Source organism: Cervus canadensis, chromosome 5, assembly GCF_019320065.1.
Source record: "Cervus canadensis isolate Bull #8, Minnesota chromosome 5, ASM1932006v1, whole genome shotgun sequence".
Taxonomy (NCBI): Eukaryota; Metazoa; Chordata; class Mammalia; order Artiodactyla; family Cervidae; genus Cervus; species Cervus canadensis.
In genome coordinates, this window is record NC_057390.1 from 34,922,983 (window position 1) to 34,937,658 (window position 14,676).

The following is a 14,676-nucleotide window of genomic DNA, read 5'->3' on the forward strand; positions in this document are numbered from 1 at the left end:
CCATGCTTATTTAGCTTGGGCTTCCCTGATGGCTCAGATGGTAAAGAATCTGCCTGCCAAGCAGGAGATGCAGGTTCAATCTCTAGGTTGGGAACATCCACTGGAGAGAGAAATGGCAACTCACTCCAGTATTTTACCTGGGAAATCTCATGGACAGAGAGCCTGGTGGGCTACAGTCCATGGGTCACAAAGAGTTGGACATGACTGAAGTGACAGCACACACAAAGCTTTCAATGGTCTTTCCCTGGTCAATAACTCTGGGGCAGGATTTGATTACAGGTTAGCTTGGTTACAGGCTGTGTTATGCTGTGATAACACATAAACTCTGAAACCCAGTGTCTTTGAATACAACAAAGGTTTATTTCTTGCTCATACAAATCCTCTTTGGGTCAGGTGATTCTCCAAGGGAAGTGTCCTGAAGTGACAACTCAGTGCTCCAGGCTACTTCTATCTTGTGTCACCGCCATCTCAAACATGGCTCTCAGACTTTCTCAGCAAAGGAAAGTGACAGTACTGAGTATTCACATCCAGTATGACCTATGCTTTGACACTTAAACCAACCACATAAAAATTAAGGCTGAACTATGCATTCTTCCTGTGTTCTGAGGGAGAGAAAAATGAAACGAAATTCAATTATATGAGGTATGTCTCTGTAGCATCGAAATATATACATGAGCAGGTGTAAACAGATAGGCAGTTGAGGAGCTGCTGTATACCACAGGAGCCAAGTCTGATGCTCTGTGGCCCCCCAGAGAGGCGGGATCAGGGCGGGGGTGGAGGGAGGCTCACGAGGGAGGGGATACATGGACACTCATGGCCGACTGACACTGCTGCGCAGCAGAAACCAGCACATCATGGTAAAGCGATCACCCTCCAGTTAAACATAAACACAGCCCATCTCTGCCATAACGACACAATTTACTGTGACAACGATGTAAGGCAGGCATTAGTATCACTCCTCCTTATAACTGAGGAAATCAAGGCTCAGAGATATTAAATAACTTCTCTACAATTAGAAAGTAGTGGAGGTGTCTAATTCCAGAGCTCCAATCTTTAACCACTTTACTCTATCTGATGTCCAGGCAGACTGGCACCGTATCATTACCAAGGAGTTAAACAATCAGAAGAGTTAAAATTTTCCATTAGCCTGAAATAAGATTGCACCTGAACATCCAACTTTTTAACAAGTAACTCAATGATGCACTAGTTTTGAATAAGAAACATACTCTTCATAGAGAACAGAAAATCAAATGTTCTAGTATGCTTGATTACTTTAAACCAGATATGGCTTGAGTAGACAACTGGAATGCTAGCTAATTATTACTAAAAAGGTACACTTCAAACTTATACTATGTTATATGTCAATTATATCTCAACAAAGCAGGGAACAAATTACTACCAGAAAGGAATATAGATCAACTATTCCTAAACCTTTCATACTGTTCATGGGGTTCTCAAGGCAAGAATCCTGAAGTGGTTTGCCATTCCCTTCTCCACCTTAACCTGCCTCCTGAGAAATCCTGTATGCAGGTCAAGAAGCAACAGTTAGAACCAGACATGGATACAATGGACTGGTTCCAAATTGGGAAAGGAGTATGTCAAGGCTGTATATTGTCACCCTGCTTATTTAACTTAATATGCAGAATACATCATGAGAAATTCCAGGCTTGATGAAGCACAAGCTGGAATCAAGATTGCTGGGAGAAATACCAATAACCTCAGACATGCAGATGACACTGCCCTATGGCAGAAAGCACAAAAGAACTGAAGAGCCTCTTGATGAAAGTGAAAGAGGAGAGTGAAACATCTGGCTTAATATTCAACATTCAGAAAACTAAGATCATGGCATCTGGTCCCATCACCTCATGGCAAATAGATGGGAAACAATGGAAACAGTGACAGACTTCCTTTTCTTGGGCTCCAGAATCACTGCAGATGTTGACTGCAGCCATGAAATTAAAAGACACTGGCTCCTTGGAAGAAAAGCTATGACCAACCTAGGCAGCATATTAAAAAGCAGAGACATTACTTTGCTAACAAAGGTCCATCTAGTCAAAGCTAGGGGCTTTCCAGTAGTCATGTATGGATGTGAGAGTTAGACCATAAAGAAAGCTGAGTGCCGAAGAACAGATGCTTTTGAACTGTGGTGTTGGAGAAGACTCTTGAGAGTCAAATCAGTCAATCCTAAAGGAAATCAGTCCTGAATATTCATTGGAAGGACTGATGCTGAAGCTGAAACTCCAATACTTTGGCCACCTGATGTGAAGAAATGACTCACTGGAAAAGACCCTGATGGTGGGAAAGACTGAAGGCAAGAGAAGAAGGGGACGACAGAGGATGAGACGGTGGGATGGCATCACCAACTCGATGGACATGAGTTTGAGCAAGCTCCGGGAGTTGGTGGTGGACAGGGAAGCCCGGTGTGCTGCAGTCCATGGGGTCGCAGAGTCGGGCACAAATGAGAGACGGAACTGACTGACTGATTCCTAAACCTGTATTTTGTTTCTGGTTTTTATTCCCTAGTTTTTAACTGTAAATATAACAATTTCACAAGATAAGTTACCACAAATAGTTAGCTTGATGTACTGACCACATATGGTTTTTCTGAAAGAGTATATGAACAAGGAGCATTGCTCAAAACTAGCAGTGCTGGTTAAAGTTTCATAGAAACTTGGTTTAAACTGAATACTCACTCAGTCTACCATATTTAGGGTGGAGTCGTTATGTGTTTGCTGGGTTTCACAATTGAAATACTTAGCCTATCAACCTTTATTTTTTCATTTCTCTTTTACCTCTACTTTTAAGATCAACTGTTTCTTAGAAATATATTCTCAGTCTGCAACATAAAGCAGCTGCACTCTAATACTTCTTAGGTAGTATAATTTCGAATGCATTGCTAACTATCACTTATTTAAAACTGAGTGTAGAGTTACAGTATTTAGAGACAACCGCTCAAAGTGCACACAGGTACCCTCCAGATACTATAAATCTAGCCCTGGTCAAGTCAGAGCAACAGAGACCTGAGTACCAAGGCCCACTTAAGAAGTGTTTTTATTGAATTACCATAGTAATTCAATATCTCGGTATGACAGCAACGGGCCACATTGGAAACTGGTAACATAAAGTCCCAAGAAACCATGGCTACCAAGATGTTTTCTAGGAAACTGTCTAGCACAACATCCAAGAATATCTGTACTTCTGAGCAATGAGTTTGTTTTAATGTTATGAATTCTGTAACCTAGATCAAGAACTGTAGAGCTCAGTCACAGTCAAATTTACAGTGTATCCACAGACAAGTTTCAGATTACACTGATAAACATTTCCTGACTCCATGCTTTTCTTTTGCTTCCACTTTGAACTTGTTTTACTGTTTTTTGTGTGATAATCTATATGTATAAACTGTTTTAAATTCTGTTTAGAACAAAACAGAGGAACACTGAAAAGAATAAGTTGAGAGTTTCAAGGGGCCCTTACAGAATCCCTTGTACAACAGATCCATAGAATTGCTCAAACAGATAGATAGAATTGCTCAAAGCCAAGTGCTTTTACCATAAGCACATAATTACCTAGACTTGATCTTGGTCAGTTGGCTAGGGGTTTGCAATTTTTTTAATTAAGAAGTCTATTGCTATGTACATTTAAAATGATGTTTCTAAGAGGTATATACAGGCACATGATCAAAAAAATTGCTATTAAAACTATAACCAGTCAGCAAATTTTACCTGGTATACTTCTCCTTTCTAATGCAAAAGAACTTCTGAAAACAAATCTGACTAAATGATTAAAAGATGAGCAGCAAGGAACTGACTGTCTCTTTTATTTTTAAACTACAAGGGCAAGGTGCTATGTTTTTAAGGAGGAAAAGGATGAGGAAAAGAGAATTTTGAGCAAGTATAAGGCATCTCCAAGACTCGAAAAGAGCTTAGGAAAAGAATACAGAAAATCTTTTCCTTGGGATAGATACTGGTATACTTAAAGGAGCTAGAGAACTGAAATTATTCTAGGGGCTTACCAACAGTAGCAGAGCCACAAGAAGCATTCTTTCCAAAAAAAATTAAAGAAATATTTTGACAAGGTAGCTTTCATGATAAATTACTGGAGAAACTGGGGTGAGAGCAAGACTGTCCTATACTTAGAAAGGTAATCAAAGAAGTGTGTTTCTGAGCCTACCACCTTCAGTGTTAAAACTCTGGCCATGCTTTTGCTTAGAAATCCTGTATTTCAAAATCCAAATAAAGGAGGGCAGAGTACAGATGACCAACATACAGAAACTGAATGTCCTGAAAACTGAAGGAAAAAGAAGAGTGGGGTACATGAAGACAGTCTTGAACAACAGAAAGGAACAGAATCACAATCCCATTTGAAACTCAGGCAAGTGAGTAGACAGGCATATCTCTTCCTTCCAGCCTTACTTAAAATCTATCATCATAACAGCTCCTGTTACCTGCAGAAGATATTCTCAGTGGAATATCTGGAATAACTGAGAGTATCTTGTGAAACCAAGAACACAAGCATTTCTTGAGTAGTTCGCAGTAAGAACAGGGTTTAAAAAGTCTTCCTAGTATAGGAGTAAAAGACCTTTATAACACTGGGCAACACAAGAGTCAAGGTGGATCAGGGTTTCTAAACCTGGTCACTAGTGACATTCAGGTCAGGTAATTCTTTGTTGTGGGGGGCTGTCCTGTGCACTGTAGGATATTTAGCAGCATCTCGCTGGCCTCTATCCTCTAGATGGCAACAGCACCCCTACCAATTGTGGCAATCAAACTAGCCCTTGTGGGGAGCAAAAATCATCCCTGTTGAATACCGCTGCGATGGATGAAACAAGTAACAAACAGCTGCCAGGAATAACTCACTCTCTTGGTAAGCAGCACTCCCAAATCACCTCACCTTCTGAACGAGGAAACAGACAGAAGGAACATCAGGATTTGTAGGAAAAATGACAACTTCAAATTCTGAATATGTCAAAATGTGGGATACCAAGTGGAGATGTCCAAAAGTCAGCTGGACGTATGTGACTGGAACCAAGAAAAGCAGTCGTGGAAAGAGAAATAGACTAGAAAAGCATTAGCTACATTAATACCTCTGAGAAAGGCTTTTGTAAATCTTTAGCCAAAATAAAATCCTCTTAAGAGATAATGATTATTACCCTAGCAAGCTCTACCTAGTACCTAATTAAATAAGAAGCCCTTGATGTATTTAGTCTACCACAGAATAATGCATTCATGTACAATTCTTACCTTCATCTGGACAAACCTGCCATATGTTAAAGTCTTCAGAGTAAACTCTCACATATCTTTAACTAATTGATAGGCTGCAGTAATTTTCCCACTTGGCATATACTCCTTCTTTTTGCCTTTTTGTTCCCAAATAGATATTTGCCCTCTACCACTGCACACATAATTAGCAAGAGCAGATACAATTCTCACATGCACATGAGCTTTTTAACATTGTCATTAAAGAAATTCTGTACTGGAAGATTTAGAGACTCCAAACAGATTACACTTTTTCTTCAACAAGAAACCTCACCAAGAGTTTGAATATACCTCAGTTCAAGAATATATTTTCTTGAATGTCTGTTTTTGACTGAGAAAATTTACTTAAATGTAATTTTCCAAGAAATTAGAGGATATTTCTACATATGCTAAGTTCACTTGTTAAAAACCTATTCAACATGTTTTATGAAGGGTGACATTTTCATGCAAAAATAGTAATGAAGAAATAATTTTCCTAACTTAAGACATAATCTGGTGAACAAAATAGATGAAAATAAATCTACATAAGTAAACAGAAATACTTTGCCTATGTTATATTTAGTTTAGTTTGGTTTCCTTGTGTATAATCTTCTATTGCATCCTCTTTATTTATTTTTTAACTAGCTTAAAAGCTTTTTTTTTTAATCAAGTGAGGGTAAGTTGATAATTTGTTTTCATTTAAAATATCAATCAATTCACAAAATTTCTACCCAGCTCACCTTCATAGTTATATCTTACCAACACACTGGCATACATTCAGTAAGTTAACAATAAAGAATGGTGATACTTACTTTTAGAGACAATAAAATATTAAACAGAGCACACACATCAACACACACTCCGAAGAGGAAAATTACATTTAGCGTTTTTCTGACCACAAACTAAATATTGACCAACAAAATTTTTAGGATTCACTTTTGCTTGCATAACCCTTACTAAAAACAAAAGGGTATCATTAAAATATCACTAAATACCTGTTATTCTTTACATGCTCCTTAGGCTAAACTTATAAAATCAGGTATGATTTTCCCTCGCAGTTCCATCCTCTCCCCACATAAAGAAAATGCAAATGATGCCCAATTTAATTATGTTCACCAGTGACTCATCACTTAAAATTACAACACAGCTAGAGAAGGCAGAGAAAAAAAAGTAGTGACATGTATTTTAAAATTGTACTTTCTTACCAATATGTTGCTGGAGAGCCCAAGAGGAGTTTGAGGCACGAGCAGACAGCATCTTTTCAACAGCTGGAGGAAGTCTCCTCCAATTAGTAAACTCCAAAGTGAAGATAAGAATGTCATCACTGACTGAGTCAATCCTACATTGGCAAGATATTAACATACATTTAGACACAAAATTCACAAAGGATTCACTGTGAAAACAAATACCATATACCAATTCTTACAACATCCTGATGCGGAGGCAGACAGACAACAGCAGCAAAGAAAAAATTCATGAAACAAAAGGCAAGTTCAGTGGATATGAAAAATCATCAAATCAGGTTCCTACAGGAAACTCAAATGACTGTGCATGTAGTTGTCCAATAGATGAAACAGGAGTTTCTACTCTAGCAGAAGGAGAATGCCTTGTCATTCCCCAGCAGCAGTGGTGAGAAAAGACAGATTTAGTGTCACTGTCATTAGTGGGTATGCCATTATGTCCTCCCAACTGGACCATCTTGCTAAATCTAGATTGGTCATCCTTATAGACACAATTTAACAGTGAAAGGATAAAGTCTAAACACCCAAAAGTGAAAGTGACTCAGTCATATCCGACTCATTGTAACCCCATGGACTATATAGTTCTTGGAATTCTCCAGGCCAGAATACTGGAGTGGGTAGCCCTTCCCTTCTCCAGGGGATCTTCCCAACCCAGGGATTGAACCCAGGTCTCCTGCGTGCAGGCGGATTCTTTACCAGCTGAGCCACAAGGAAAGCCCAAGAATACTGCAGTGGGTAATGTATCCCTTCTCCAGCGGATCTTCCTGGCCCAGGAATTGAACCGAGGTCTCCTGCATTGCAGACAGATTCTTTACCAACTGAGCTATCAGGGAAGCCAAAGCTGTCCCTAAACTGGTGTATGGGAGAGACGGCTTATTTCTGACCAACCCTCAGAGATTTACTACAACGGTTGTCATCAAGAACCTTCCCCATTACAGATGAGACTCTAGAGGATGCACCAGAATAAGTTTTGTCTTTAAGGACTGAAAGAAGTGGTTGAAGACAAACAGTTCTACCTCTCTTTTTTCAAAATAATGTCAGATTTCCTACCAACCCACCCAAAAGAGACTTCCCAAATTTTATAAGTACTTGAATCCTAATGGAAAGGGCAATGACCTAGGAAAAGTTCTGATTTCTAACAATTCTACTGCTTACAAACGTGCTGCCTAAATTCTTTAAGCCCTAGATCCTGGTCTCTAAAATGAGAATAACACTTACCCTGTGTATTTCAGGAGACTGTTCATAAAAGTAGCTGAGGCAATACAGTGAACAGATTTTTAAAACTATAAAATACTATATAAATATCTGATATTACTAGAACCGGCTTGGAATTTTCAGTACTATATTCTCAGTGGGCCTTATAACATTGTACACATGAAATTTAGTCAAAACGTAAAAACAACTCTAAATTCTAACAAGATTACTCATCTTGTACTCAATTAGATACTCCCCTAACATCACATTGTTCAAAGAAAAATAAAATCATTAGGGTCTCTGATGACTACTTCAAAACCAGAAATTCTTTTCAAGGTCGCTTTTTTGGAGACATTACTGAGCAAGGACAAAAGAAAGGGAAAAATAAAAGAAAGAAACTGAGTAATACTCTAAACTTGTCATCTCAAAGACAACTTATTTCATGTAATTCAGGGTCCAAAGTATCCTTGAAATGACTGGTTAGAGTATGAAAATTATTTCCCAAATTTTTAATTCTCTAACATGCACACTCATATAAGGAAAAACAAACTACAGCACAAACACTTTGGGAAACATTTTACTTCTAAAGAAATTCTCAGTGAAGTCACAATTTATCAGAAAACACTGAGAATAAATGAAATGATAAAATATATTCAAAGGCAAACAATCTCCTTCACTTTCTAGGAATCCACACCAAAGGTTTCTCAGTTCCGGTTCCTTATTTCTTTTTTAATGGTTTCATTTTTCTATCTTAATGTGCTTTAAGTCTCACTGTGATCAAACACAAAGTCATTTTTAGGCAGTTATCTAAACACACACACAATAAATCTGTTTACACAGCTTTAGTTAATATAATGTTGAGTATTTTACCAATGCTGACAGTGCCACTAAAAATGTATGGTTACTGTACTACATTGATCATTACACTGTACAAAGCAGCTGTACAACATAAACAATTGACAGTTAATCAACTAAATGCACAGATGACATTCACTTTCTATTATTTGTCTATTGCATTGAGGGTGTGAGGGATACCTAGTGTTGCATTAAAATATTTCAACTCTGTAGCTCATATTGTGACAGGCAATTATTTAGTCAGATACATTTTTTTTTTTTTTGGGGGGAGTCAGATACATTTTTAAAGACTATTTAAGACAAGCAATATCTAGGAAAGACATTTATAATTCACATGACAAAGATTAAGCAAGAGACTTACATGTGATATAAATAAAATACAACCAAAATCCACTTTAACAGCATATTGGAATTTTTATGGGATAATTTTTTATAACAGTTCTTTGAATGTAAACTGATCAAAGAAAGCAAAACATCCATCACATTCAGCATAAACACTGGCTTTATCCATTCAATAAAAGATTAGCAAACAAAAATTTGACCATGTTATGCATTTTTACTGCTAAAGTGAAATTTCCCATCGTGTTTTTTCTAATAAATATAAAGTAACTAAAGTTATTCCTTCAGAGTAAAATACATGCAATTTTTGTTCTCAATTCAATAGCTGAAAGTTTTACAATTTACTAAAAATAATATGTAGTTTACTGTTTATTAACTTTTTTCTATCCAAACACATCCAATAAACAAAGCACAAACCCAGTGGCTTATTACCACAAAAAATTCTCAAATGGGCAAGTTTTCACATGAGGGGCAGGGAACCCCATAGAAGAACTAGGGACAGAAGACTATTTTAGGAGCCTTTTAGTAGGATAAAGCTAAATAATTCCCTTTTCTTCCAACAGTCTATGTAGTTGTCTGAGGAGGAAAAGAAAAGAGGATACATTTAATTTTTTCCTTATAGAGGTTATTCCTAATTTAGGAATAGGAAATAGAAAAGTTGGCCCATATTCCTCCAGTTTAGGCAACAGATTAAAGTACCCTTGTCACTCAGATGGTGAAGACTCTGCCTGCAATGCAAACTACCCGGGAGCTATACCTGGATTGGGAAGATCCCCTGGAGCAGGGAACAGATACCCACCCCAGTATTCTTGACTGGAGAATTTCATGGACAGAGGAGCCTGGTGAGCTACAGTGCATGGGGTTGCAAACAGTCAGACACAACTGAGCGACTAACAAGGTACCTGAAATTAAGTGACAAAATTACCACAAACCTGGGGATATACAGGACTAAGGCAGTAATAATAGCATAGGGGCTACAAAGACAGACTTGAGCCATACTACTGGACAGCCTGGGTCCAAATCTTAAGCTCTAGCACTAAATAGCTGTGTGAACTTTGGCAAGTATGTCGAACACTCTGTGCCTCAATCCCTTTTCTCCATAAATTAAGGATAATAGTATCTACTATATTTTATATTAAATGAGTTAATAGTAAAGAATCAATCATAGTAGCTACTGTATATCAGGCAATAGTTTAAATGATGGTTAAAGAAATAAACAAACTAAAAACCAGAATGGAGCATGAAGGCTGAAAGTAATAGGAAGTAAGATAGAGCCAAGTAAGTAGCTTCAGTAGTAAAACACAAGGAGCATAGTTGAGAAAAATGTGGGTGCCTTGGGAGTAAGAACAAAATGGAGTGACAGAGGAAAGGGAACACACTGCCAGGACTGCCCACAGTTATCTATGAGCTGGATTTACAGTAGCATTTTGGGGAGGGAATGGTGAGGGGCAACTGCTACTAGCTGTCAGAAGCCCAGACACAACAATAAAATCCACTAAGTGAAAAGTTAAAGGTACTTAAATAGCTCTGTTAATAGCTAGATATAGCATTCAGTAGTGAGTGTTTACATCTCAGCAGTGAATGTATGTGTGCATGCACATGTGCACATGTAAAGGGGGTTTGTTAGGACAAGTAAACATATACAAATAACTTTTAAAAATTAGATTTCTTAATTGTCAATAATTTTATATCTTATCAAAAAAATACTATGAATTTTTGTGAAAATTTATTGAAATGGTATACAGAGAATTACAACAATGAGTACTTGACAGGTAACTATGTATTAATCAATCAACTGCTGGAGAAAGAAGTAAATACAATCAGGGACTCAAACCACTGTAAATTATAAACAAAAAGTAAAGTCGAGATTAGAGCATGTATGTAAATTTTGCTTTCCTTCTATATTCCTCAAACCACCTATCAGACAGCAGGTTTTCCTCACAAGCCACCAAACTGAAACATTCTGTATCAGAAAGACATGATAGTCCTAAACCTAAAATTTTAAATCTCTGCTTAGAGAAAATTGTTGAATTCTATATTATGGTAGACATAATAAAAAGGTGAGATAAATAAAGATCTGCCAAATAAAGATTTTTTGTTTACAACATAGATGGAGAGGCCACCAGGTAGAAGATGGAGTCACAGAAATGCAAATTAAATTTACAAGTAGGAAGCACCAGTGTTGCCTGCATGAATCCCAGAGAGGACCTCTTTGAAAAGCAAAATTTAAATAACAAGATATCTAAGCACTCTTCTGCTGAAATCCAAAATTTCAGTACTTGCCTAAACATTATTTTAGCAAATAATAGTTCTGAAGCACAAAAATGAAATCTTCCAAATATTTCATTGATATTTTATAAAACACCCATGTTCTCTAGATTCCTAGAGACTTTTATTCTATTTTCTCACTTGACTTAAATTATCAGACCAAAAGAGTTCTCTCACTGCTACAATTATCAATAATTTCTCAGTCCATCTAGACACGTAACTCCTGCAAAGGCTTGTGTATACACAGATGTATAGAACAGACTTTTGGACTCTGTGGGAGGAGAGGGTGGGATGTTTTGAGAGAACAGCATCGAAACATGTATATTATCTAGGGTGAAACAAATCACCAGCCCAGGTTGGATGCATGAGACAAGTGCTCAGGGCTGGTGCACTGGGAAGACCCAGAGGGATGGGGTGGGGAGGGAGGTGGGAGGGGGGATCGGGATGGGGAATACACGTAAATCCATGGCTGATTCATGTCAATGTATGGCAAAAACCACTACAATATTGTAAAGTAATTAGCCTCCAACTAATAAAAATAAATGGAAAAAAAATATTTAAAAAAAAAAAGTTTTTATCCTTTTGCCCTAGAAAAATTCTGACTCAACTTTCATATAATCACTCATAGGCACTGCCCTTCTGAGAAACCACTTGAGGTAAACAGTTGTATCCTCAGCTGCTTCAGATATCAGTATTTATTGAGAGAGACTAAGTTCAAATAGACAAGACGCTACAGGATAGGAGTATTCAATCTAGTTGTATAAGGGATGCTAAAAATCGCCAAAGCTACTACAACCATTCTGTTGCAGGTGTTTTAAAAGCAGTATGAGGGATGGCCCAAGTAGAAGAAATAGCCCTCCCGAGAGGATTCACTGGCACCCATTCCTTTCTGTTCCCTTCTAGCCGCCTCCAACCTTTTTCTAGGATTCTATCCTTACATTCAGGGTTCCCAGTGGCTCAGTGGTAAAGAATCTGCCTGCCAAGTGGAGACGCAGGTTTGATTCCTGAGCTGGAAAGATCCCCTGGTGAAGGAAATAGCAACCCATTCCAGTATTCTTGCCTGAAAACTCCCAAGGACAGGGGAGCTTGGTGGGCTACAGTCCATGGGGTCACAAAAGAGTCAGACACGACTTAGCAATAAACAACAACTATCCTTACATTCAATCTCACTATTAGCAGGTCCCCAATTCCTTCATCCCAACATAGCCATCACAATCAAAACACACACAATAACAACCTCCTCCCAACACAGGGATTTCAAGAAATTGGGGGAAATGAAAGAGTAAGGTCCACAATGGTAGGATTTCTTACCAGGAACTGCACAGGAGATTCAGTGGGTCAAATCCAGCAAGCAGCAGAGATGGCAACCATTCTTTATATTTTGTCTGTGCTTTCACTGCGTGATTTATAAATTCAGATATGTGGTCCCATGGTGTTGATGGGCAGCATTTCTTCAAAAAGTAGCGAAATACTGAAAACCTCTCATACTTCAGGCAGTATGCCAAGTGAAGTTCATTTAGCTGAGCTCCATATTTCAAAAGAATATTTACAATTCCAAAGAAGTCACGGCTCCATGAGCAAAAAGAAAGGAAGGTAGGGGAAGGGGGGGAGGGGAAGGGAAGAGAAGATTTTCACATTAAAAAAAATTCTTACAAATAGTTAATAGTACTTATGACTGGAAAATAAGAATAGCAGATGCTCAAGAGGGAGGGGACATGTGTATACCTATGGTTAATCCATGTTGATGTAGAGCAGAAATCAACACAACATTGTAATTAGATGTACAGCAGAAACCAACACAATATTGTGATTTCCTTCAATTAAAAATAATTTAAAAAAGAATGGCAGATGTGATAGTGGATGGTTTTACGTGTCCAGTGGATTGAGACTAGAAGACATTTAATTTACATCATGCTGCATGGTTTTTAATTTTCAACTATGAACAAGTCACGCCCTTAGAATTTAAAATACTTACCTTAAATAAAACTGTCACTGACAAGTAAAATTCTTTTCAAATTGTGATATTTTTATGCACAATTTATTATCTATACTACAAAATACTTGCTAAACAAAGTTAATAAACAACGTGATCAGTCAAAAAAGACAGGTCAATTTTCCCCTTTCTATTAAATTTCTAGTGGTAGAAAGCAATCAAATAGAAAGCCTTTTTTATGAACAAAAACAACTTACAGCTTTACATTTTTTAAAATTAATCTTTGTCAAGTGTTTTACTGAATGAAAGTATATTATTTTATACCTGCTGAATTGGTTACCTGTTTTAAAAATGATCATCCTGCTAAGTTGTGCTTAAAATGACTAAAAGTAAGTTTAACTCTTTTATGAGAGAGCTAACCGGCAAAATGTGTCAAAAGAGGTATCATAGCGAAGTTATAAAGAGCACAGACTGGAGCCAGACTGCTCAGCCACTTACTAGCTCTGTGACTTTGAGCAAGTTACTTAACCATCCTGGCACACAGAACTAGCATTATATAAGTATCTGCAAAATAAAATGATATGCAAAGTAAAATACCACACATTTAAATACAATAAACATAAATCCTGGGAATTTATCTATGAGACAAAAAGAAATTATATCCTATTTGCACAAATATATTAACCACAGTATTGTTTATAACAGATTTTTTTAAATAAATTAACTGTTTAACAGAGGAGGAGATACATGCAAAATATGACACAGTCATTAAAAACTAAAATTATGATGGTTATGTGATCACATTTAAAAAACTGTTTATGATATAACTTTAACAAAGTTCAATAAACATGTATGTTTACTACGCAGACAAATGTGAAAGAAAATATGCAAGAATAAAATAAGTCTCCCTCTGAAACTGGCATTAATGCTATTTTAAGTAACAAGAAATAAAAAGAAATACTTCATTATTCATAGTTTTAGAGAATCTAAATAATTAAGAATCATAAAAAGAATATAAAAAATATAAAGCATTTAAACCATTGTCATGTGAGACCAACTACTTCTGAGAACTTGAGCCCAAGGTTTCAAAGCAGTTAAACACCATATATATAAATATCACTTATGTAAATTTTTGTAAATCTGTTTTATTTGCTCTCCAATTTGTGCTTCTTTTCTTCAGTTAAAATATTAAATACTAATTCTCTTTATTATTAATAATACACATACCAATTAGAAAAGAAAAAGCCATAACTCTAAAATTTTCTTTACAAAAATTAATTAACTTTGTTGTCTGTCTAGTATATATTGATATTTGTTCCTGGAAACACCATCATTCTTATCACTGTTCTTGAAAAGAGCCCTGTATATTCATTTTCTTTCTTATGGCTATTTTCAGATACAGGAAAGCTAAAAGAATTTATTGCCAACAGTCCTGCACTACAAGAAATGCTAAAGGATATACTTTTTTTTTTTTTTATTTTGTACTGGGGTTTAGCCGATTAACAAACAATGCTGTGACAGTTTCAGGTAACAGTGTAGGGACTCAACCACGCATATGTATTTGTATCCACTCTTAGAGGATATATGTCTGATGGTTTTATTTTGAACAGTT

General features: G+C 36.8%; 1 protein-coding gene across 1 annotated transcript in view; it reads right to left on the reverse strand.

Annotated features, from left to right (window-relative positions):
- ASB3 (ankyrin repeat and SOCS box containing 3) overlaps positions 1 to 14,676 on the reverse strand; it is a 119,000-nt gene that overhangs the window by 12,680 nt on the left and 91,644 nt on the right. Inside the window, exons 8-9 of the mRNA XM_043468555.1 lie at positions 12,443 to 12,700; positions 6,440 to 6,573 (exon numbers count right to left, since the gene is read on the reverse strand). Of these exons, the coding sequence (XP_043324490.1) occupies positions 6,440 to 6,573; positions 12,443 to 12,700 (392 nt within the window). The remainder of the gene's footprint in view (positions 1 to 6,439; positions 6,574 to 12,442; positions 12,701 to 14,676) is intronic.